The 26,452-nt window shown below is 44.4% G+C and overlaps 1 protein-coding gene across 2 annotated transcripts in view; it reads right to left on the bottom strand.

Moving 5' to 3' along the window:
- Nucleotides 1–26,452, bottom strand: part of DCAF5 (DDB1 and CUL4 associated factor 5) — a 507,909-nt gene that overhangs the window by 45,733 nt on the left and 435,724 nt on the right. For both annotated transcript variants that reach the window (XM_069638590.1, XM_069638591.1), the window contains exon 7: nt 6,763–6,829. In XM_069638590.1, the coding sequence (XP_069494691.1) occupies nt 6,763–6,829 (67 nt within the window). The remainder of the gene's footprint in view (nt 1–6,762; nt 6,830–26,452) is intronic.

The following is a 26,452-nucleotide window of genomic DNA, read 5'->3' as shown; positions in this document are numbered from 1 at the left end:
GCAGTCCTCATCCCACCAGTGAAGAATTTAAGCCAATTCCCATCCCAAGAGGTGGCACACACCGTGCCCAGCAAAGACTGCTGCGGGCAGAGCATGGCGGGCCGGGGACACATCCACACGTGGATGTATTGCCCCTTCTTCAAGGTACACCACTTGGGGCAGTCCATGGCCTGTCACTGAGAAGTAGAAACCCCCAAAGGTAGTGAGAGTAACTCTTATTCTAATTCCTATTCGTGGGCTGTGGATAGTCTCAGACAGCTTCCCAGCCTCAAGGCTGTGGATGGATTTCAAGCTTAAACAAGTCTCTATTGCACGGTAAGGTTATTATATTGGCTAAGCACAGGCGCCACCTCTGTAGGTCTTGCAGATGTGCGATATGCTCTTGAAGGTCACCGTCTATCCGAAAAATAGCATTTCATAGGAGGGGCCCTGCAGAGCAAGACCCCAGGCCCTTAGGTTCCCAGGGGATTTAGACCTTTAGGACTAATAATCATCATTTATGGCGCCAGAGGGCAGGCCTCTGGGCACAGTAGGACTGGGGCTCAGCATACCTGATCTGGCTGGACGTAATCCATGAAAACGTTGGCATAGATTCACTGGGAGCCAACTTAAGGTCTTCCATGGGCCCCTTGATTACCGCCAACAAGCACTGGGCCAACACATCCTTTCAAGTGTGATGCCGATCCACTCGGGCGGTGGGAGATCTGCGACTTGAACCCATGTTCAAAGAGACTGGTTTCCATGTTTTGCCACAAAGCGCTCAAGAGAAATTCAGCAAGAAAGGGACAAGTCGGAAAGATCCAGAAAAATGCATGAAAAGGGGATTGAGAGGCTTCCATGGCAACCCTCAGCTCTTGCAGCGCTTCCCTTTCAGGTGGGTTTGCAAACAATGACATAACAGTGATTTTCAGAGCCTTTGGACCATTGCTGGATGCGCAACACAGAGTAAAGCAATGTGCAATCAGCTTGCCATTGTCTGCTTCCTCGAATAAGCCATCCATTAATATATTTCCCAGAAGAGATTGAACAATGCAAGCATGGCGTGGGCGAAAACAAAGGCCCCCTGTGCGCATATTCTATTTGTCGCTCTCCGGTAATCTTCAACAGTCCTCAACTGGGAATATGTCAATGTTGGGTGTTCAGAGAACCACAGAGGCAAAGTCAGTCTCACCGCCCCTGTAAGAATTTATCTGCGCTAAGCTAATTCTTTTGGGAGACTTTAATTGATATTGGGGGAAGGATTCTGATGCTAAGGCCACAGAGTTAAGAATACTATTCGGGGACCTGAAACTCAAGTTGATCCCAAAGGCAACTCCCAATAAAGGTAATATATTAGATTGGGTGGGCACTCCTAACTTGTCAGCCAGCAAGGTTACCATCTCTCAATGCCCATGGTCCGATCATTTCTTTGTACTTTTTGATTTGCCATGTCCGAAAACAGTTACTAGAAACCCTAAGCCCAGAACGTTGGATACCATCACGCAATCTACGCAAATTATCCACAAAGGCAAAGGACAGCTGGATCATTGCACTGGCGAACAAAGTTGCCAACATGGAGTCTGCCAAGGAAGTGGCAAATGCTCGTCAAGAAACCCTCACGAAAGCGGTAAACACAATTGCCCCGATGCATATGAAACTGCTGCAACATAAAGAGTAACAGTTGGCATACCCCCGAACCTCAAAGATCTAAAGTACATAAAAACAAATGCTTTAAAACATGGAAACATACGGCTTTAGAGGAAGACAAAATAGACCATGGTAGGGCTACCAAAAAATATAAAGTAGCGATTCCTAGAGCCAAAGAAGTAATGTACGACAGCGGGATAACAGGTGCAGAGCATGACTCCCAAGCGTTATTTAAAATCTTAAAAGAATTGGAAAACCCTTGTCCAAAAAGTACAAAGGCTGCCGTGCAAGATGAAGCTTGGTGCTCAGTTATTCAGGAAGCAATGCTCAATACAATGCATCACATTAAACAGAACAAATTCCAAGGCACTCTGAATTTAACAGACCAAGCAGGAACAAGTGCCTACGCTCCTAAGAAGGAAACATTTCACACCCCATGTATGAGCTGGTAGCAGAGATAGAGATAGCGGATGCGATAAAACAAACTCAAACCAATGTGCTGTAAGGGTGATACATGTCCCGCTATGAAAGTTAAAGCATTCTACCATCTTTACTAGCCCCAATTACCACATTTGTGAATTCATCTTTCGAAGAATCACATGTGCCTGAGATATTAAACAAAGTGTGGGTTACACCACTATTAAGGAAACTTGGGTTAGACCCTTTTCATTCTTTGAATTATCGACCAATTACTACCATTTCTTCTAAAAATCTTAGAGTAGCCTACAAACAGATATCAGAACACCTTACAAATAACAATATTCTGAATAAATGGCAAGCAGGTTTCAGACCTGGGTACAGAACGGAGACAGCTTTGCTGGATCTCAAATCCAGAATTCTGCAACATATGGACAAAGGTCAGCTTGTACTTCGGGTGTTGCTAGACGTGTCGGCAGCTTTTGATTTAGTGGACATACAATATTGATCGAAAGACTGCAGACTGTTGCCACCTTTTCAAAGGAGGCAGCGGAATAGGCCCAATCTTTCTTGGAAAATCGACTGAACCGAATATGTACCAAAAGTGCAGAGGCACCCCCAATGCAAATGCATTAGGGAGTTCTGCAAGGGGCTGTCTCTCCCCCTCCTTCTATAACATCTTTACAGTTCCACTTTTTCAGAAGCTTGAGGAGAGAGGGCTAGGGGGCACTTCACAAAATACTCTGACGACACACAAAAAGCATGGTTCTACTGTCCGGAGGCTACAATGAGGATGTTGAGGCCATTAATGCAATATATAGATTAATGCAGGCTGGGATGGTCAAAAACTGTCTCGCCTTAAACAACGAGAATACAGAGTTAATGATAATGGGAACCAGCAAATAAATCCAGAGACTGAGTGCAGATTATCAATATCTACAGATCACAGACTGCCAGACAAAGGTGCAACAAAATGTCTAGACATTGGGTGTCTATCGCGATCATACTTGTGTCCTGGTGTCTTATATATGCCATATCATATCATACAGTGAATATGAGAGCCCAGGTAAATAAACTGGTAACAACATCCACGCACTACCTTAAATTGTTATCCCAAATCCCCCCATTTCTCTCCAAAAAGAGCCGCGCGACTATAGCAAGGGCCATTATCAATACAAAAATTGATTGTTGTAGGAGTCTCCTGATTGACATCGGCAAAGGAGATTACACAGACTTCAAGTTATCCAAAATAGCACCATAAGAACCACTGAAAGATTGAAGAGAAGAGACCATGTCTCTGAAGCCCAAAAACAATGTGCATTGGTTGTCAATAGAGGCAATAACTGAGTTTTGCTTCTTAGCTATTACACACAAATGCTTCATGGGGATCAGCTCGGAATAGTTGAGTGAAATGTAGAGGAGCAGCTGGACGCATTTTCCATAACTCTCGCCCCCTCACCACGGTCATATTGGGTCAGTAGAAGAAGAGGCCTATATGGGACTCCAGTGTTGTCCATATACCACATGGAGTGTACGACAGACAATATGCACTCAGACTACCATATCGAATGTATCCTCGCACTGAAAGAGTGGAAGGATATCGTGTGGACGGGTGTTAGCACGCACCACTGGGCATCATGGAGCGCTGAGTGAAATCTGATGAGGGTAGAGTGATGTCATGAAGATGTGCGAAGAGATACTGAAATGATAAGAAAAAACGTGAGTGATGATGTGACTGAAGTGACAAGAGAAACATGTACGAAATGAGAGTAATCATGAATACAAAAGAAGATGAAGTAACTTTATGACCAATAAGTGTAAATATGCAGCAACGCAAGGTAGAGAAGGCATAGAGAAGCTTGCTATAGAGTAATATATAACATGGCTAGTACAGCCATAATTGGAAAATGGACGCTGGTTCGTGCTAAGACTCAAATCAGCTACTTCAGAGACAGAACAGGGATGCAGCGGCAGGAGATGCTGGAAAACAGCTTTGTGTGCAAAACGAAGAGGAGTCTGTGTTGCCTGGGATCAAGGATGCTATTTTTAAAGAATAGCTGCAAGGCACAAAGGGAGGCAGACGGATAAGCCATGGGCATGAGACATATTTCTCTTAGATTAAAGAAGAAAGCATCTGCAAGAGACAAGTATTGGACAATTAAAAGTGTATAAAGTATGTATAAAATAGAGTGAGCAGGTCTCTAGAGGCCGAGAGGAGCAATGACATCCATCATAACTGAATCAAATAGCAGTAAATAAGAGGTCGAAATTGACACATATGTGGTCTCGTCACACGTGATTCAGAAGTTGTAAACAGGGGCTATTCATTAAGCTGTGGATGAAGAAAGTGATGTGCTTACACTCCCGTGAATGTCCCAGGACAGAGAACAGGCTACAAGGTCAACTACAGATGGAAAACTTTAGCCCACGGTCAGACTGTTGAGAGATGATGGACTAATTTGGAAAGTGGGGAGTAATCCGACGTGACTCAAGCACCTGGGTTTCGTTTCGGTTACGTGCTGCTAGTCGACCTGAAAGTCAAAGGTTGGGTGAGAATGCCAACCAATCAGTGGGTTTATGGGGAAACCTGCTATACAATGTTGCAGAGACCAATCCGCTGCCATTTTGTCTGCTGTAATCAGTATTATAGGTATTTAGAGGTAGTTTGAGGCGTGCCTTATAGATAAGAGACAGCCAATGGTGTACCTATCGGGGTTACCCTATGTATTCTATAAGTAGATATGTTCCCCTAGCCAATCCCTGCGGTCAATAGGTTTTACAGTTTGCCACATAGGATGAAATCATAGATGACGCATATGGGGGTACAAAACATGTGTAATAAAGTTTGTGTGCGAGTGTTGTGAGAAACCTGAAGGTCAATTTTCCTTTTGTTTACATAATCTACAAAAGGAATATCCCTTACTCTGACCACTTCTACTATCTACTATTTGTCCCGTACCTAGCACATTGAAGCAAAATCTCATATACTCATGTCTCCAGGTTTTATCGGGAAATTTTAATAGATATGGTGCAAGCTCCCCCATTTTTTATATTCCGAGACCATATGGTTATATAAATGAGTCATCTTAACCTCTTGGACAGTTGAATTCCAATCGGAATGAAGCATGAGTTTTTTTTATTTTCATTGGGTTCGTAATAAGTGTATCTCTATGGATCCCTAGTTTGTCCAGAATTTCATTTGCTTCTTCCAACATGTCCCTGAGGTACTTTGATGTAGGAGCGCCACTCCTAAGGCCTCTGCCCATTACATCATACAGAGTAGTATCTTTGCTAATTACCAGCTTCCTGAATAGGGCCATTCTGCGCCATTCTATGGTACTTCTAATAGAATGCAAGCCAAGCTCATATCTTAATGCTACCAAAGGCACGCATTTTGGCAAGCAATGTACCATCGTTTTTACGATTTTGGATTTAAATGCAGTTACTTCCATCCGGCACCATAAGGGTGCAAGTTCTAATCCATGGCACAGTTGAGGCCCTATTCTGTTTTTATACAGGCGAATACAGGGCAATAAAGAGAATTTACCATATTTTCCATCAACTTTACGTAGTTGAGAAACCATAGGAGTGATTTTCGATTCCAATAAAGCCCTAAAGTTTGCCTTGTTCTTGTTTCCAAAAACTGGGTAGCCTAGATATCTTATTACATTCCTTGTCGGTAATTTTTCATGATTTAGAAAAAGAGTGTTCATTTTTTGTTTTCTTATTTGACAAACAATCGTTTTTTTTAATAATTAATTTTTAGTGCATTTTTGATAATGTATTCTTTAAAAGCAGTTAAGAGTCGTTGGAGGCCTATGGGGGTGTGATCATAGAGAGTCACGTCATCTGCATAGGCAGTCCACTGGATCTTGGTTCCCTCCACTTTAGGTGAATTTACAACCAATTTTTTAAAACTCTCTCCTATATCGGAGAAGTATAAATTGAATAAAGTTGGAGCATATATGCAGCCCTGCCTAAATCCATTTTTAACCCTTATTTCTTGGGACAAATTTCCTTCCATACTAAGTCGGATCTTAATTCTAGAGTCCTGGTGCATGTTGTAAACAATTCACAATAGAGAATCAGGCATCCCTAGGTGTGTTAATTTTGTCCACAATATTGATCTATCGACTAAATCGAAAGCAGATGTTAAGTCAATTGACGCCAAGTAGATAGGGAGATTTCCGGGGGTCCATGCCACTCTTTGCATAATATTTATTAAAAGACCTCCTGCATCAGTACCTACATTCGTTCTAAAGCCAAACTGAAAGGGCGATAGAATATTACACAGATCCATCCAGTTCCAAATACGCTCTAAAACTAAGCTTGCAAATATTTTGGAATCAACATCCAAAAGGGCTATTGGCCTATAGCTAGTTGGTAAAGCCCTGTCCCCTTTCTTGTAAATTGGGACTACGTAAGACATTCTCCAGCTATTTGGAATTAGATGTTTCTTTATGAGGTCTTTAAAAAAGGAAAATAGCATTTTGGCCCATAAGTTAGCTTTCTCTTTCATAACCCTGTTGCAGAGCAAGTTTGGCCCGGGGGCCCTGGATGGAGAGCTTTTCACAATAATATATTCAATATCTTTAACACAAAAGGGAATATTCCATGTGGAATATCTACTAGTTCTGATCGCATGGTGGCAATGGCGCCCGGACAGGAGGCAACACATGCAGAAACCGGCACTCCCTCATGGCCCACCGGGGCACTCACCTGCATCTGGACTCGTGGGGATCTTCCACATGTACAGATTGAAGTCATCGGAGCCAGACAGGACATACTGTAAAAAAGGAGAAACACAGGCTCATTACTGACTGGAAACTTTGTGGGTAAGTCAAACCATATTTTAAATGAAAAGAAGAAGTTGTATCATTTAGGCTGTGTTCACATCAGGCAGCAGTATAGCAGAGCTAGACTCTGTGGAGTCGCAGATCCTGCACATGGTCTGAAAACATGACCCGAGCAGCGCATGTGGCACAAAGGGTCAGACACATGGGCACCTATTACCCGCTACTTTCTTCACGGAGGAAAACAGGCAGACATCTTGCTGATCTGAATCCCAGAGAATGCTATAAAAGCACTATGGAACAATAGACTTTCTGCAGGCACGAGGCACTTGAATAAAGTGCCAGGCTATTATGCAAGTCTATGCAAAAAGGACAAGCATACTCGTCCTTGGCACATAAGGGGTTAAGACTGAAAATAAGCAAAAGCTTTCTCGGAATTCAGGCTCAAACGTGGAACAGCCGAGTTTCACCAACTGTCCCAAAGACCTCTGGAAATGTGCCCCATTTAGGCATGCATGAGGGCACCAACCCCAGGCACACATGTTCTGCACAAGCCTGGTACCAGGAGGGGAAGATCAAGGCACTACAGAGGTACTGCGCCCACAGCAGTTTGGAAATTGCTTAAAGAAGTGTGTGTCTAGCTCAAGGGTAGGTCCCACAGAAAGCCAGTGACAGAGGGGTAGGGAGATACTAATGGGTCATGAAATTAAGCTCTTATGTCTGTACGCCGCATCTGAGCTGATGGGTGTCACATTTCTCAAAATGATAAAAAGAAGTTTCTGAAAAGATTGGTTAAGAAAATATTCTACTACTCAAGCACACAATAGAAGATCACATTACCTCATTTTGGGAGAGGCTACAATAATTTTTCCACGACATACTCTTTTTCATTCAGAAGGTGGGCAAATGCTATAGTCCTGCGTAGAGTCATGGGGGACATCTTTGGGAAGGAGAGGCAGGGTGGCGATTCCATGCACATCTTAAACCAGGAAGGGCTCTACCCATAGTTCTCTTGCCTCTGCATACAAAGCAGGCTTGTGCTGGGCTTGCAGAGTCTTAGGACAGGCTAGGTTTCCTTTCCTACCCACTCCGCTTCCATTGCTTTCTCAAGATCTTGGGTAGGAAGTAGCCGGACACCATCCCCCCTCCTGCAGCAAAATATCCTGGAAGAACACACCAATCCAGCACCCAAAATCCCACTCAAACAGGACACAAGTGCTGCTGAAAACACTTCTTGCAAGGATTTCAAGAGTAATCAGTTTACTTAAAGTTGAATTTTTCCAAGACGAGAGTTTTATAACAATTGTAAATAAGAGTTAAGATGTTTATACAGTGTTCCCAATATAAAATAACAAAACATTCAACTTATTTAACAGATTTCTGACATCGCAAAGTAGCGACCCCACAGGATTTGAGATTTGCTGGTTCATTTACCTAGTTTCAGGGCATCAAGACACATTTGGGGTCAAAACCATACTCTGAAGGAAAACAAATCCCTTTGGACGTGTTAAGACTTGGCAGCGGTAGAGATCTCTCTGGAAAGGACGGGCTTCAAGCCCAGTGGAAGAGTTTCTGACAGATTCCTACATCACTTGACAAGTAGCCAGTGGGAAAAAGCCAATGGACAAGGCACTGATTGCCGAATGTAAACTGTCCCTTTAAAATGAATATCACTCCCAACTTCATGCGGTTAAAAGGGAGGATGGAAACCAGAGATAATAGCTTGTGAGGCTGCACTCCTGGTCACAACCAGCTCACAATGGCCACTGGAAAGTTCAAGACGAGTTGGCACTGAAGGCGTACAATTTCAAACCCTAGTCCAAAAAATAGAATTGATTTGTTACATTATTAAAACTGCAATGAAACTTTCGGGTTACTGCCTGATGTTGTGCCTTTCCCTCCAGCTTACTCATTGGCTACAGAAGGAAGAACCATATTAATGGCCCCACCTTTAAGTTCAAAAAAGAGATTTTTCTCATTATTCTGCTGTGGACTACAACTGCCACAGTCCTTTTGTTTGAAGTCCCGGTGGGTCTACTAGAGTTACTATCAACGTCCATTGCATGTCCATGATGTGAACATTCCGAAAATGCATTAACTATGCAAGGAATTGTGCCAGCAGCAATGATCTCTTCCTTCTGCAAGCACCAGGGCAATATTTAATGTATTATGTTGATGCTGATCAGGGGAGCAGGTGGAGATGGTCTGCAGAAGAAACTGCAAGACTAAGCCATGCCACTCGGACAGCAAAGCCTTGATGGACCTTAGGGACCAGTCATTTCCCGATGGCTCATCTTACTCAATGCAGGGGCCACATACAGGGCCACATCCCTGCCGGGGTCTGGCCATCAATGGTAGAGCCACTTGTGACCAGTTGTGAACATAGTGCCTTTGCTCTGTGGGATTTGAGGGTGAAACCATGAACATTTCTGTATTCTGCAATTGCTACTAGAAAGCAGAAGAGAATGTGAATATAGCTACTGATCCTGATTGGTCAACAGCCTTTATGTTTTGGTGAATGCAGCCTCTGATTGGGAACTGAAATCTGCATACCAGTTCCAAGACCTCATAAGTAATGCAGGATGGTGTTAAAAAGAAAACGCTGATCAGGGGAGCGGGTGGAGATGGTCTGCAGAAGAAACTGCAAGACTAAGCCATGCCACTCGGACAGCAAAGCCTTGATGGACCTTAGGGACCAGTCACTTCCCGATGGCTCATTTTACTCAATGCGACCAGCCAAGACCAGTCTCGCTAGTCGGACCAGACTCCTACACTGTAGCCGCGTATTCCTAGAAGATGTGAAGGCACCACGAATTAGACACAGACAACTGAATGTAATTGTAAGATACACACTTTTATTAACTAAAAATAAGGATTGGAGAAAGGACTAACTTGCCCTATGCTAGGGTGAGATTTCCCCATCTAAATAAAAATAAGGATAGTCTGGGTCAGGAAGTCCAAAGCAAATGTAGCCTGTGTCTGAAACCTATAAGTGCCCTCACACCTAACTGTATACAATGTGCAGGGATATTGGCATCAGGCGAGAAGTGTGCAAAGTAAAAGTTCAGAGCTTCCTCCAGCTTCTAGGTGGAAAAGGGTTTTCCCTTCCCCAAGGTTCAAATAGTTCACTTTACAAAAGAGGGGTTCCCTTCCCCAAGCATGCAAGTTTTCCGATACTTCCACTGTATCAAGATAAAATAATTCCTTGGTATATTCACTGCTTCCCAGCTCTCTGGGTTTGGTTACCTTTTCACCAGTTTTATACAGTTCATTCAGAAAGTGCAATTCATCAACTTCACCAAGTTCAGTTCACAAAGATTTACTTTATTCCGTCACAATGTTGCTTTTCCTTAGGTGGGTGTATTCAGTCTAGGTGCAGTTATTAGACCAACCGGTTCACCCATTACAGGTCACGCAACCTATACGCCTTACTTGGATCTGTTTCATAGTTACTGTATACCCTGTTTCATTAGTCAGGACCAGACGGCAGGAGATGTTGAGTGAGACCGAGGGGGATTAATCCCGTGACCTTTCATGTTGCCATCCTGAATTGAAACATTTTGATATGGACGATAGCTAAAATCAGCCCTGATTTGAAAAAGACCCTTGTGTGTCGAAACATGGGTTATCTAAAAAGGGCAACTTATTAAACGCACATACTTCTCACTCAAAAATACAATGTGGCGCAGTTTCTAAAGAGTGGAGCTTTCTGTCTACCGTTTTCTCCAAGGGGTTGGGGCCTTGATACCCCTTTTTTGCTCTGCACGTAACTGCGACATAAATCTAATTTTTACTAGCAATCTGGCGCATGGGCCTGCAAGTTGGTACTAAAAACGCCCCAAACCTTTCTTACACTGTTTCATTAGTCTCTTGCCACAGTTTCAACTTCACAGTGGGAATTAACTTAATATCCTTTCAAGTACCCTCCAAGCTTTATCATCACTTGATTTGTCATCATTCACTTGTTTAGTAGTTTTCACTTGCAAGACCAACATGGGCTTCCCAGTACACTTTCCTGCTAGGAAACTCAGTAACTTGTGCATTCCATCATAAGCTTCCCGGTACACTCTCCTGCTAGGAAACTCAGTAACGTGTGCATTCCATCATAAGCTTCCCGGTACACTCTCCTGCTAGGAAACTCAGTAACTTGTGCATTCCATCATAAGCTTCCCAGTACACTCTCCTGCTAGGAAACTCAGTAACTTGTGCATTCCATCATAAGCTTCCCAGTACACTCTCCTGCTAGGAAACAGATTCTCTGTTTCGAGTTTCTTGATCAAAGCACCTGGCGCCCTTTTCACCAGGTTTCTCTTCCATGCAGACTTGCCTACTATTACAGTTCTTATGGGCAATGCTTGCTTATTTAACTCTTGGCAATGCTTGCTGATTCAACTTCTCATTGTTTTAATTACTTTTCATATTTGACTGTTGGTATTACTAGCTTCAATTTGGATATTCAAATGGTAATGTCTTTGGCACTAAACCACCCATCCACCGTGTCCGGGTCCCCCTTTTCACCAAGCGGGACTCACCGGCCTTCTCCCGGTCTGCTTTCCACTTTGTGACTTTCCAGAGAAATGTGTCTGCTCCCTCTGGGGTATGGTATCCTCCACGACTTCCTCGCTAGCTTTCTTAGAGCTACGGTAGACTGCAGTCAGAGGTCCTGCACCTGTGAGCGTTCAGGAGTCACTCCTCTGCTCCCAGTACTTTGGCTCCGTGCCGCACTGCTTTCCCATCTTCGCCTCAGACTGCTAAAAGCCCCTCTCGCTCGCTGCACACTCTCTAAACCTCCCTGCATCTTGGGAAGGTGCCTTCACACAGTCCCAACTTTGGAGCTGCAACTCTGCTTTGCGCTTTTCGTGCCTCTCCCACAGGCTCCCAGCAGAGCCTGTTTTAAAGTTCCTGGCTCCAGGATAATGAGCCCAACAACTAGACGGCTCATGTTTCTTCTTCCAGTCTGTCTTCTGTGTTAATGGTGGCCTCCTCGTCTCAGTACCTAAGCTATGTTCGTGGGAGTTAGATTCCAAAAAAGAGAAGAAGATGTATGGCTCTGGTGTGTCTCTTCCTTGTCCCAGTACCTGACTGGAGTGTACTGGGATTTAATAATTTAGTTAAAGAATAGGGAAGAGACTGACCGTAACCTACAAAGGTCGGGGGGACATTAGATTCACTAGAAATGGGAAATTAGGGATACTGTGTCTCACTCAAGGGTGCCACATCCCCACTCCACAAGTCTCCTCCACCAAGGCAATCCTCCCTCACATATCCACCCCTAGGGTCAGGATCCGATAGCAACTGCCTTTCTCTGGCCACCTGGGAGAAGGATATGTTTGGGAAAGAAGGGAGGACACCCTCAGATTCCTTCCAAAGACCTTTGACCACAACACTGCTACGGGCTGTGGGGTGCATTTAAAGGCCCCAAACAGAAGTCCCTTTCACTTGAATGGCAGGCATTTTAAACACTGAAACAAAAACGGCCTGGCCTTGTTTTTGTTTTCCATGTAGAAAGGGTCCTACTTGGCATTACCAATGGATAAGCAGCCTTTTAGTTTACAAAAGGAGGAATCAAAGATACCCGTCACATGGAAAACAGGATTTTTAAACATTGAAAACAAAAACGGCCTGCACATGTGTGTGCAAATAAAAACAGTTGAAAAAAGTAAAAGTGAAAAAGATATCGCTGCTCACAGAAAAATGTCAGGAAAACAAAACATGATGTGTGGGTTGACAAAGAGAAATGTATATTATGTTTCACCCACAAAACTCTAGTGACAATTGAAGAGCCACTTTGTCTTCATGAATGTCAGCCCAAGGCAGACTCTTTTGCAGGCTGTGGGCAAAACTTCACAAAGACATCTCCCACTTCCAGCCCGGATGTCGCATCTCCCATCTAATGATCAAGCACAATAAAATATCATGCTAAAGGTGTCGAAATTCAGTGTTCTACAGACCTGCTGGCTCTGAAAGCATCGACTCCAAGAAAAGTTACTGCTTGGCTGGAGCACGACTAAAAAGGTGTGAAAAAGGGGGCACCCACTCAAAGAGCAAGCATCCAACACAAAGGAGACTGATAAAGGCACAGGCTGAACCAGTGAAAACAAATGGGCGGAAGGCAGAAAAGGGTCATTTACTCACACATGAAGACTCACAATTTATTTAAAAGGACCGTTCTCATTTAGGCCTTTTTCTCAACCATCATAAGGCAGATGGATTTCATCTATGTAACTGTTATGGCCAGTTGAACTAGGTTTCTGGCTGATCTGAACATGTTTCAAATATGAGAATTGGTGAGCGGTGGGAAATGAAACTAGGGATGTTTAATAACTCACATATTCATAACTGTTGTACTTTTTAATGGAAACTGGCAGAAATGTGCCACATGGCCGTGCAACATCATACGGATTTGGTGGTTGGCTTATCTAATTCTCCATGGTTAGCGGAATCAGAAAATATGTTTAGTATGCCAGTTTCTAGTAAAATTATTTAGTTGTGATACTTAACTAGGTCTCGCCAAAATGTTGAAAGGAAAACAAAAGGGCACTTACAAATGAAAATTGACATATGTTGCTCCAGAACCCTCAACCAATCCTGACTTGGAGGCTGAGTTGGGATGAGAATGAAGGGTAACTGTCCAATCCTAGTGGCAAGGATTATTGCAGGGTACTTCCCTAAGCTTGTAAAATTGTTGGTGTCATTGCCGCTATATAAGGGGGACTGCCTTAGGACAGGGTACACACAGATAGAGGAAACACAAGGACAGAAAAAGGAGAAAGAGAGAAGGACAGAGAGAAGAGACAGTCCATCAGCAAGGCTGCTGAAACTTACCACCTGACAGCTGTAAGGAGACGGTAGAGGAGATTTCTGAGAGTACATCTGCGTGGAGCTGTCTATTTCTAGGAAGGCCTCAAAGCTGACTGGGTCCAATGGTGGAGAGTGGGAGGCCAACTTTGAGAGTGGTGTGACCAGACCCCTGTCTTATCTTTCCAGAGTGTCCTGAGATGCACCTGGCTTTCCTGAACCGTAAACAGAGGTTTGCGGTGTAAGTAGAACTGAGCTGTGGGAAACCAAAAGGTGGGGGAGTCTGCTTGCCTTGAATCCTTTCCCATTATAGTTGGCAGGGGTGCAAAACTGTGTAGATCCTTAGCCTACATAACCAAAAATATTAATTTAATGAATTCCCCATTTGGCAGAACGCTACTGGGTGAATTTTGTTAACATTCGAAATTAACAAAGCTCACTTCCCACTGTGTTCTGAAAATTATAGCCTATAAATTAATTGGGTAATCATTGCTGTCCAGCTGACACCAACCTCTTTAAGGAAGAGGGGTGTTTTTGTTCTTAAATCAATCCAACCTTTTTATCCAGCTTCCCCAACACAGGCCTTTCAGTTAGGAGGGTCTGAAATCCAAAATTCCCCAAAGCATCCCAATGTTTCTGTCTGACTTCCCTCCATAGACCAAAGCAAGAGGGGGCTGGGTTGTCTGAAAAACCGATAAATCACCCTGTGTTTATTTTAAACCAAAAGGTATGGGCGAAATCATCATTACCCATCTTGAAATACTACTGCTAGCCTTTTAAGCCTGCAAGAAAATCAAAATCGCACATTACATAAGTGCCCTCTTTATTGATCAGTGTACTTCTTTTGTGAAGTGAAATTTACAGAAAGTGAAACATTGTGGTGGTGTTCTCTTTAACTCACTTTTCTGATTTATTTATGCTGAGATAAGTTGATTGTGCTGTGCCATGGATAGTGGGGTGTAACAATGTCGTGCTAATTCCTATTACCTTTAATTTCAATAAATACCAATATATTTCCCGTACACCAACCTGGTTCTTGGCTCATTGTTAGCTCAGGGGTGAGGGATCCAAGGGGCATGATATGTGTCTTAGATGGGGCTTCAAAAAAATAATCTGTTAAATAGTTTGTTTCATAACCAGTGGGTAGGGAAGGAACTCCCTGTGTTTAGAGTTGCTTCTCAATAAACCGTTACAGGGTACACCACAAAGAAGTTAAGCCTGTGATCTCATTCTCCACACATTCCTGGGTGTTGCAGAAACCCACAACAAGCAGAGACCACTCTGGCGTCAAACACAGACCTCTTGACTGTACCATAAGCAACTCTTGGAGAAGGTCACGGGTCCATCCCCTCTACACTGATCCTTCTGTTGAACACCACAACAGGCAGAGGCCACTGAAGGCAAGCACAGAATAGAGGACCACAGTGTTTTTTGAAAGACAGACGAGATTCAACCCACCAATAGAAAGCCACTCTAACAACAAACCAGACATAACCTTCAACACAAACAGGCAGCGCAAATGGTATACCTTCCACTTTACAGTGTCTAACAAAACAAGGAGTTTATTTGAAAGCAGGGCCTTAAGGGCTGGATCCCTCCAGTTCCCGAACACATCAAACCTGAAAAAAGGCACCTCTCCACACACTCCACTCCAAGGCGTGTCCCTGGGTGGTACTTCATTTCAGGAGACAGACTCTGGTAGTGACAGCCCACCCTCTCCAGCCAGCCCTTCCCCTGGAACTTTACTCCTGTTTCCAGAACTTGCCCAACAGCACAGACACTGCTTTATGGTTAATTCAGTAGCTCAGGGGTTCTCATGCTGCGCCCCACTGCCACACCCCCTTACCCTCTTACACCTCAGACTCTTGGCCCACCTTGAAATGCTATGAAACTGCAAGTGCGCCTAGCTGGAAATTATCAATGCAAATGAGTCTTCTGCCAGGTGGCCAGGCTCACTTCAACAGCTAAATAGATGCATGGTTAATTTCATTAAGTATATCATCTTCTCATTTATCGCCAACTATTCCCTTTCTTACATGTGGCATTGTACTATAGAGAAAAACACAGTTTGCTGGCCTGCCGTTTGCATACTTGCCGTAAATAGTTATTTTTGTCAAGTTGGTTAACCGTGTGGTTTGTTGCATTGTAACCCACTTTCACTCAATACAGAATACTAGGCTAACCCTTAAAAGACAACCACACAGAAATAAGTGTATATTGGTGTACAACTATGGATGACATGTTGTCTGCTGCCAAACTGCAAAGTCTTGATCCAGGAAACAAAGGGTACAATTAGAGCTTCTCCACTTGATCACATTATGTGATCCTGGGCAAATGCGTTTACCTCACAATGGGTCTCATACAATGTTTGGTGGTATTTCATTGGTAAATACGCCAAAATACCACCAAATGGATTTACTGTTACCGCCACTTGGTCCAATAGAATTGCTGCCGGATTACAAGTGGTGGTATGGCAGTGTTCGTCCCCATTTATGGAGTCCACAGGACTCCATGGGGATTTCGGCAAAACTACCACCAGCGTTAACTTCCGCCAAAATGGCCACATTTTGGCGGTAAGGTTGTGGAATTACCTCCAGTATTTTGCTGGAGATTCTTCCTCCACCCCACTGCCAAAATCATAGCTGGCGGTGGGGTAATTCGATGGTAACTCCATGACCACACCGCTCAACTTGTAATGAGGCGCACTATACCGTATTTCTCACTCTGCTAAAACGGTGATCACATAGAAGGGATTCTTTTAAGTGTGAAATGTACAAACTCCTCACTCGTTATGGTTTAATAAGAGTATATTGTTGCTACACACATAATAGCAATGACCATTCATAGAGCCCACATTACAGAGTGAATTGTCTCTTAACCGAAGCATGGCAGATATGTTGCAAGGCTCCTCACTTAGCCATAGGCTCACATATACACACAAGGATTCCTAATAGGAACACTGGTGATGCTGACTGTGCATAGACTAGAGGGTGTGCAGTCATAAAGTCGAATCAATAAAGTCGAATGACAAAAATGTCGAAAATAAAATGTCAATTTTTTTTTTCGATTTTTTTTTTTTTATTTATGTCTTTTTTGGGTCCCGCGAGAAAAAAAAGGGGTAAAAAAAGAAAAAAAAAGTGGGGGTTTGGGGGGGAACCCCCCATTTCGAATAAAAAACGTAGTAAAAAAGAAATTCGAAATTCTTTTTTTCGACTTTTTTTTCGACTTTATGACTTTTGACTTTTTTACATTCGACTTTATGACTATAAACCCGACTAGAGTCTAAACTCTGAACACGCGGCAAATCTGATTATTTTATGTTACTGTTTAAAGTGTGTCCCTAGCTCTGGAGCAGCAGAGTGCTGCACAGGGCGTGGCTAGCCAGCGCATGGGCTGGAAGCTTTCATCAGTAGCGCAATAGTGTGAGTTATTCTCTGTATGTACATCCATTGGCACTTCAGAAATACTGACCAGAGTATTGCTTGGCGCGAATTTGTGGTTGTGTGCAATTTTACGTGTACTTGTTAAAACCTCTATAAAAAGATTTTTAAAAAAAACTGATGGTACGAAAATGGGCCAGACCTCCTCACTTTGTCAGCAAGCCCTATTCATAATGCTTCATGGACCCAGCACTCCCACCCCTTTTAATCCCACTATAAATTAACAGCGTCCACAATGCAAGGTGATCTGAAGTGTCCCAGGTGGCCGGCTGCTAGTTCTATCATTTTTGGAAACGATCAAAATAAGATTTCATCCACACGTAGGATTTATAGCAGCAATACACTTCCGAAGGTTTGCCAAAGGAGGAGAAGAGAGGACTACAGGGGATGTGGTGGTAGAATTTGGAAGTGTGAAATGGCAGATGAATACCACAATATATGTGTGATAAATCATACAGAGAGACTGAAGTTTGATGCTTTGGAAGCTGACTACCACGCGAGAGTGACCAGGGCCAGAGGAACAGATCTATTTCCTAAGAGGAACGTGTCCGAGTTCTGTGTTCCGATCTGTGTGATTTGGCCGTGGCAGAATTGTTTGTGGCGGAATTGACCATACCCCCGCTCCCCATGTTTGGTATTGATTACCCAATTTGATCGATTTTAATCGATCAAATGGTACTGGACGAATTCATCCAGATGCACCATTTGATCATTTAAAATCGATCAAATTGGGTAAGACCCTGTATTCTACACAGCGTTCCCGTTAGGATCAGCGGGAGTCCTTCACCAGGCACAGGCAATTTGATGGCACTTGCCACAGACACCAGCAAAGGAAGTATCTTTGTTAGTGTCTGAAGATGGGTAGATCATGTAAGCCCAGAGTCGCTCTACTGGGGACCAGAGATCCATCTACATCCAAAAAGTGTTCAAGGCCTTTGCATTTGCAAATGCCATACAACGTGCGACAACTGAGACAGGCCAAGATGGAGGGTCACTGTTGGTCTGACTAATACCTTTACTGTCAATGTTACCGGCCAAGATGGAGGGTTCACTGTTGGTCTGACTAATACCTTTACTGTCAATGTTACAACTTAGCCAGTGCGACAGCCTTCAAATATATGTCAGCTCAGTAGAGCAACAGGATTAATGTTCTGGCAAACTCTTCAGTCTTTCTAGCTAATGTCTGGAAGGCGTCTGCAGACAAAAACTCCCGGAACCTTGAAAATAGAAGCCAGAAAAACAAAGTTAAATGTTGGAAAATAAATGGTAAAAGTGACCCCTTTTCAGGGACATCAGGGAAGAGGAGCTGTGCTTTTACAAGATTAGCTACAGTGAGACCAGATATGGGGACCCGACCAGGTACCCGACTGTGAACGTCCATGACCTGTGAATGCCCTGCACCAGAAAGCCTGCTATGAACAGCTGAAGGCCAATGGAGTTCAGTGGCATTGAAGTTCCCAAACAATCAGGATATCCTCATCCAAAGCCCCGGTGATGGTGACGTTTGCGTAGGTTACCCAGGCCAAAAGGAACAAGCTAATTTAGCTGCTTGAAAGCGGGCTTGCTTAACATAAGGGGCCTGATTCATGGAACGTTTTCCTATGGGATTGCACCATTATAAACCACTTCCTTGAATCAGGCCCTAGGTATGGTAGGCCAGGCCATTGTTCTCAGTGCAGTTCTGAAGCTGGTCAAAAAGGAGAGGGACAGACATGTGAGTGAGCAACAAATTGAAAATGTGTAGTAGTGGGTCACCCAACGGTGGGCAGCGGTCTCCCAGCGGGAAGTTAAGTGTTAGGATGTGTGCGGATAGGCAAATGCAGAGGAGATGAGGTGCAAACTAATTTAGTAACGGTGTGAAATCTAAGTGAGTTTGGAGAAGCTGATGATTACTACAAGCAAGGGTGTTATGTTGTGTTGGTGCCATCAATAACACTTATGCTGCACAAAGCCCACATCAAAGGGCCGCAGAAGAATAGGAGTGAAGGTGAGAGGGAATGAGGGATTAATGGAAAGAGTGACATAGGAGTGGTTTTAAGGCTATCCCATGGTATGTTAGGGGCTGCGCATGGTATTGCAGGGAATAATGTTCGTCAATATATTAACAATTTGTCAATAAAGAACGAAGACAGCTCTAAGGAAACGTGAAGGGCCTGGAGTAGCAATGATCCAGCGCTAATGGCTTAGTAAATTCTATCATTATGGAGTAAGAGCTCCTCAGATGATGGTGATGCAGAAATCTATGGGTTTTATTGATGATCCGTGGATGAAGAAAGGCGCCCTTTGGTTGAGGACAACCGGTTTCGTCCATGCCTCTTCCACATTTTGGTCCAGCGCATAGCACTTAATTCTGATGAGTTTGACCACCTCAATAGCACATCTGGAAGGCCGGTCTCTTTGCTGAGATTCTGATCCGACACTGCATATGGACTCGGATCAGACGGGAAAGAAACGGGAAAACCCTGTGCCTTACACTGCATGCGTGTGTCAAACCCCGGGTGTACACCACACCAAAGGGCATGGAGGACTTCTGCAATGGTGACTGCAATTGCATCATTACCCCCATTAAGTTACATGGATTTCGCCAGGTCCCTGTAGGAATAATGCACCCTACCTAAGTAGATTCAGCCATGTCAGAATTCTGTTGCTGATTTCCTGTGTGGACTTCCAATGCCACCGGACATCTGAATGAGTAACGCAAAGAAAAAGTATACAAATTCCACTTATGCACTGTTTACATGCATCTGCCTCTATCAGAATGAGGGTGTATACCTTCTGCTTGGCTATTTTGCTAAAGTCTTTTCAGAGCATGCTTGCTCCCGATTATAGGTAACCACTTTGTGCAGTGCAGCAATAACCAGACTTTTAGTGAAGATGTATGCGAAGGTGGGTTATGTGGCTGGTAGCTATTGACATGGAAAGTGTGCAGGCTTTCAAGGGAAGTGCTTAAATTGCTTTTTTTTTTATTGATAAAATGTGGAACGCTGGTCAATTTCAGATTCAAAATACAGGAATATCATCCAATTTCAGATTCATGCCAGACTGCTGTGCACACTGCCCATCATGATGGCAGGCGGGCCACAGAGAATGCCTTCGAGATCGACTGAATACGATGCTGCCTCTCCAGCATGCTGCCACCGGGCAGGGAGAGGATACAGGGCTGTGGAAATAATCGAGGCAGAATTGATCAGCTGGGTGGGTTCGGAAAGCTTTTTGGAAACTGGCTAGTAGGCAAGAGTAATCTGCCCATTTAATTTTTCAAATGTTCTCATTAGAAAAGGGTTGCCAGACAGGTTTCAGAAAATCGATGGGCACCTCATTGGATGGCTTTGTGCTGAATTGTACTATGAGTCATGTGTGGTTGGCTGAATATGACTCAATTTTTCTAGCCATTATTGATCTATCAGCAGCGTTTGACGTGGTCGATAGATCACTCCTTTGGGCTAAATTACACGGATGGTGTATTCCGGAGGAACTGTTAACGCTCATTTCTGATCTCTATCACGGGCCACACGTGCGTATTTGTTTTAATCATCAAGGACTCCTTGCCCGACGCACAGATACCTAGCGAGGAGCGAGATAGGGTTGCCGGTTGGCACCCTGCCTATTCAACTTGTACATGTCCGATGTGGGAGATTGTTAGTTGTCGTCCGTGTTTGTAAGCCCTAAGATTGGAAATCTTAAAGCGATGTGGCTTGCTTACGCCAACGTAATATTCCTCCTATTTGAATGCACACAGAAAGGCCTACAGAGCTTGCTCAATGCCTTTTCTAATTTCTCAAGGGTACACAGTTTGAAAGTTAATCCATCAAAGACTAAAGTCATTCACTGTACTATGCGGAAACGTGATGCTAGGTTTACTGGGAATTTGGATTTAGAGCTGACTGAAATGGTTGACCACTTTACATACACGTGGTTTTCCCATCTAGAAAAAAAACATGATAGCAGCTCACTAAAGAACAGCTTAAGATACACACGAGGGCATTACTAATTCAGTTGTGTCGTATTGATATTAAATATGGTAAATACTTGTATCCTGTATTGAAGTTTTTTAAGGGACGATTGTCCCAAAACTTCTGCATGGGATTGAGTTGACAGATTTTTGGATCCTGGATTGCTTGCCTGTCCTAGAGGGATTGGTGTGGAGGGAGATTCTTCAGGTCTCCACCAGAGTGCCTAATCTGGCCATTAGGTATGGGGTCGGAATTTCATCTTTAAGCGTTAGGACATGTTGGAGGGATCTCCGTTTGTACAGAAGAATCATCTGACGCACCAAGAACTCCCTGTTTCCTGATTTGAAAACTATTCTGGAAACTTTGGGCGACAAGTATATTAACACCTTTTCCTCTTTCTGTCTAACGCAACTTTAGATGGTGGGGTCCAGTGGCAGATCTGCTTGGTAATCCATGTGGAGTTAAGAAGCTGTTATAGCTACATTATTGATCCGATACTGTGCATTCCATGCATTAAGTCCGATCACTGAGTCATCTGACAAGGGATCACAAAACATTGGGAACACTAGCTCTGCATCTCTCAATTTACCCAGATCGGGAAGTAAGCAGAGGTTTTTTGCTCTTCCGATGGAACCTTATTTTAACCAAAGGATTCATGATTCAATATGGGCTATTGCCCCCAGACCAAGGTCACCGTGGCTTTTGCATGGGAGAACAGCAGGAGGAGACACTAAGACACCTTTTGATAGCATATGCTGCGACTCAGGGGAAAAGGTGGAATTGTTTTGGTAACTATGCTGATGTGTTCTCTTTTGGTGATGGAGAAATGATGTGGCAGCATTGCCTTTCAGTAAGAAGTGCTGCCATAGTACTTGCCAGTGACTGGCTTCTTGGCCCACTTAAAATTGGAAGAGTCTCAGCCGCATCATGTTGCACTTTAGTCACGTTGCACTTTAATTTTGGATTTTGGACAGGGTGTCCGTTATGCTCCCTCTATTTATTTTAGCTGCCTATTAAGTAGTGCTGAAACCAACCTTGATATTGTCTATGAAAGGTCCTTTTTTTATAATGGTAAAAAATGCATGTTGTAAATGAACTAAAGTGATTGAATTGTTTTAAATTGTTGTTTTAACAGGTTTTAACTATGTGGATGAATTTAATGTGTTTTGTGCATGACATTTTGTGTAGAAATATTTGGTGTAAAATGTTGTTAAGGTGATTGTTTTAACCAAATAATAAAAAAAGGGGTTGAGCTTGCTGAAAATGTCTCATATGTGGCCACTTTGAACATTATTTCCAGGGCTTCTTTCGGTTCCACCCCTGGCTGAATTCCACACACTGTGTGGCTAGCGCTTAAAACATGCAAGTTAGCGCTAGCTCTGGGGATGCACTGAAGCCTAGAATACACACCCAAAACATGTTCACATTTTTAATTTGGATATTGAGCATAAACCTAGCTTTGGGAAGCAAGGCGGTGCTGTACATATGTAGGGGTTACAGGCATACATCAGCTGGGGTGAATATTCTCAACCTAGATACTACGAACTTAGGTTACAGGTTTGCTTTTGGGTTGCCAGGTTGGCTCTTGCTCCATTGGTCTCCCAGTGTTGGGCTTATATGGTTAAGGTTTGGGACACCGGTTTCCAGTATAAAATAGACTTCACAAATGTCTCCCTTTTCACTGCTCAAGTAGTTCGAGACTAAATTAGTCAAGTCTCTCTTTCTGAATGCAACTGCATTCACGCGTGCAACCTTTCATATCTTCAACATGGGACTTCTATCCCTCTCAATATTCATGCTACGCTGTTGAGCACTTGGGTTCCAGGATTCGGCATGGGATTTTTATCCCTCTCAATATTCATGCTACGCTGTTGAGCACTTAGGAACCTTCACTGCAGGTTCCAGTGCTCGGCATGGATTTCTATCTCTCTCAATGTTCACGTTTGTTTGTTGCACACCTGGGAATCTTCAGTAGAGGTTACAGTATTCTGCATGGGAGTTCTATCTCTCTCAGTATTCAGATGAGGCTGTTGCATGCTTGGAAACTTTCAGTCCAGGCTCCGGTATTCGGCATGGAATTTCCATCTCTGTCAATGTTCAGGCTAGACTATTGAGAACTTGGGAACCTTCACTCCACATTCCAGGATTCAGCATGGGATTTCGATCTCTCGCACTGTTCAGGCTAGGCTGTTGTATACTTGGAATCCTTCACTCCAGGTTCCAGGATTCGGCATGGGATTTCTATCCCTCTCAATGTCCATGTTTGGCTCTTGCACGCTTGGAAATCATCCCATGCCGAATCCTGGGAGGAAGATTTCCAAGCGTGCAAGAGCCAAACATGGATATTGAGAGGGATAGAAATCCCATACCGAATCCTGGAGGGAATTCTATCGATCTCACTGTTCTCTGAACTTCTTTGGCAGTGCAATGTCTCACTTGATTCCCCTCGCTGGCTGCCGCTCACCAGTGCTCTCCTTCTTGCACCACGCAGCTACTCTCCTTCGGCCATGACCCGCACTTTTCTCCTCCTTTCTCCATGAGTTCTTTCTCGCTACCATCGTTTGCAGCTTCAGTGTCTGACATCAAAGATAGGATGGCATCTTCTGTCTAGCTCACCATTCTCCAGGTCGCAAGCCCCAATTCTGCTTTTCAGGGTGCACTGCTTGTCAGCGTCCCAAATCCGGTCTGGAAGGATCTCGCCGTTCTCCGCTTACCGAGGCGTTTCTCTTTCCAGCAAAGCTATGGATCCTCCCTGTGATTGTAGGCACTGAAGACAGATTTGAAAGGTTTGTGACTTTCAGCATAAGCCAGGAACCTGCCACCAGAGCTCACTACCAGGATCTTCCCAACCTCACAACCTGTATCCTGTGACAACCCCACAGAGAGCCACTGATGCACCTCGCGCAGCATCTTCACCCGGATGAGGACCACTCTAAGGCTTTTGATGTGCCACAGTGCTGCTTCTGGCCACCTGATCGCAGTCAGGGGCGACAGACTTCCTAGAGTGAGTCCCTCTGCCACTTCCATATCGTGATTAATCATAATGGTCGTGGGTGGACAGTCGTTACTACATAAATAATCTATTTTGAAGGGACCACCTTATTTTGTTAAGAAATATCACAATAGAAGGTTACAAGAGAAACAACACATATATTATCGTGGATACACAGACACATGACGTACAAAAAATAAAGTACAGAATACAACAACAACAACAAAACAAGTGTTTACTCCAAAGCACTTATAATGATCACATGGCACTGCTTCCAGCTGCTGGCAAGCTACCCCGCAGCTAACAATAGCACACATCTAATCCTTGAAGGGAAAACTCCACTTACAATGCCCTGGGAGGCTCTTTATTAATACTCACGGGGAACCTACACACAACGTGATTAGAGCAAAGCATCGCTTCCGTTCTGAGAGCAGCTCCATAGCTGACAACGCCCACGCGCTCTGCGGGCTGCCATTTTGAAAACACTGTCAATGGGCAATGGCGTACACACTGAACAGGATCAGTTAACATTGCTGCACGTTCTATCGGCAGCTTATGCAGTTGAGCCATAAGCCACACAGACGCTATATTGTCTTGCCACTGGGGTCGATACGTTCCATGGCACGCCCAAGTCGAATAACCAAACGGCTCCGCGTCAACGGGACACCAGGTTTATAACCCTGGGCTTTGATTAATGCATTTGTTTTAATTCTTGTATTGTGACGCTATATAGGCTCAAGAGGCTGAGCAAGAGCAGCTGACGATTCCAGAGGAAAAGCCAAGATGGATCTGGAAGGACTGGACCCTCCCTACACTTCTGGTGGGCATCATGAACCCGTTGGACTTAAATACTAAATAACAAGAGGTCATACAAATAAAAAGGCAAAGACTGGAAGCATGGGTCCCCTTCGTCAAGGAGCCAACTGGTCACTCTACCTTGGCAATGTACATTTAGGCCTTGGGGCAGTGGTCACAGCCAGGACAGATATGTACATATTTATAGTCGCTATAGGGGAGATTCGTCTGCACATAGAGAGCAGGGATGCGCGTGAAGAGTGTGCCTGTGGATTGGCTCGCAGGTGAGCCTTCAGCCGGGTTGCGAATATTTTCACTGATTGAACTGCTTTGAGAGCAAGTGGGAAAGCGCTCCAGTGGGGAGGTGCCTGGTCCTAGAGAGAAGGAGCGGGGAAAGGGCAAGGTGGCTGAAGGTTAGTGACGGCGAGATGGACGCAGACAGACTGTTGCTTGATTTACAGAAAGAATCGCAGGGAGTGATTTGCATAGAGAGCCACCCAGCATAGTGCAAATGGCAAAGTTGAATATTTTCTTGAGAGGTGCAAAAGTACAGAAGTGGGGCTACAGTAAACCGGTGTTTGACCGAACGATGAGTGAGGGGAGGATGGATATTAATGATCTTTAAAACGTTGATCCTGGCAGCAGTGGCAGTTATGGTGTCGCTGACACGGGATCCCAAGGTTGTGAGCCGTGGGAGACGGCGTGTAAGATTGTGATTAGAGGGTGGGGACGGGAGGAGGAGGGCTTCTGCTGCAGAGGTATTTCGTATCAGGCGGCAGGAGGCCCGTGGCAGTCTGAAATAAGGTGCTGCACAGACATGCCCGCCCTGCCACCTCCTACTGCAATCCCAGCCCTCCAGCAGGAACTGCCACTGGAAGGTGAGGACGGCACGGGTAGTTCAGGTCCGGCGGGTCAGTCAAGCAATGCCTGAAGAGGAGGCCAGACGGGCCTACTGGGCAGCCAGGAGTTTCCCAGACTAAAGGCTCTTTAAAAAGCACCATTCGCCACTAACATTCCCAGAAATCTCCCCACGCCCCACTCTTCAAACTATTTGTCACCAAAAAGCCACCAATTTCCTTTTTTGGTGTCCTGGCCTATTTTATGTCCAAGTCCAACCCTGCAAGCAAACCATCTTTAATAACCCTTTGCCCCCACACTCCCCTCCACCTGTGGAGGCCCAGACAGATGCAACCCAAATCACACACAAAAGGTTACTTGTAGCCATGGTACATGGGACTTTGGGGCACTCGCCTCACTGCCATGCTCGCCACACACCAACCGCAAAATTAGACCTTTTTGGACCCATATATAGGGGAGCCGCCGCCGGGACAAGCCATCTGCGCCATAGGGTATTCCCACCACAAACGCATTGAGGCCATAATAATGGGAAGAGGCGATATATAAAAGACGACTACTACCACCAAAAGTCCCCATACTTACATTTGGACGTTCTTTAAATGTTCCCACACTGCCGCCTCCCCATGACCCTCCCCCACTCCCCAGGCAAAATCAAAGTCAACTCCCCTGCCCATATACACGTTGTGAGGGCAATGAAGGGTTAAAAGAGAACCTCTCACTTAGCGGGGGCATGGACATGCAAAGTGGCGCCAGCTGAGGTATAAAGCAGGCTGAGCGTAC

This window comes from Ambystoma mexicanum, chromosome 14 (genome assembly GCF_040938575.1).
Source record: "Ambystoma mexicanum isolate Mex_15411 chromosome 14, UKY_AmexF1_1, whole genome shotgun sequence".
NCBI classification, from domain to species: Eukaryota; Metazoa; Chordata; class Amphibia; order Caudata; family Ambystomatidae; genus Ambystoma; species Ambystoma mexicanum.
Note: the sequence above shows the minus strand (reverse complement) of the source record. Positions and strands in the feature narration are given on the sequence as shown.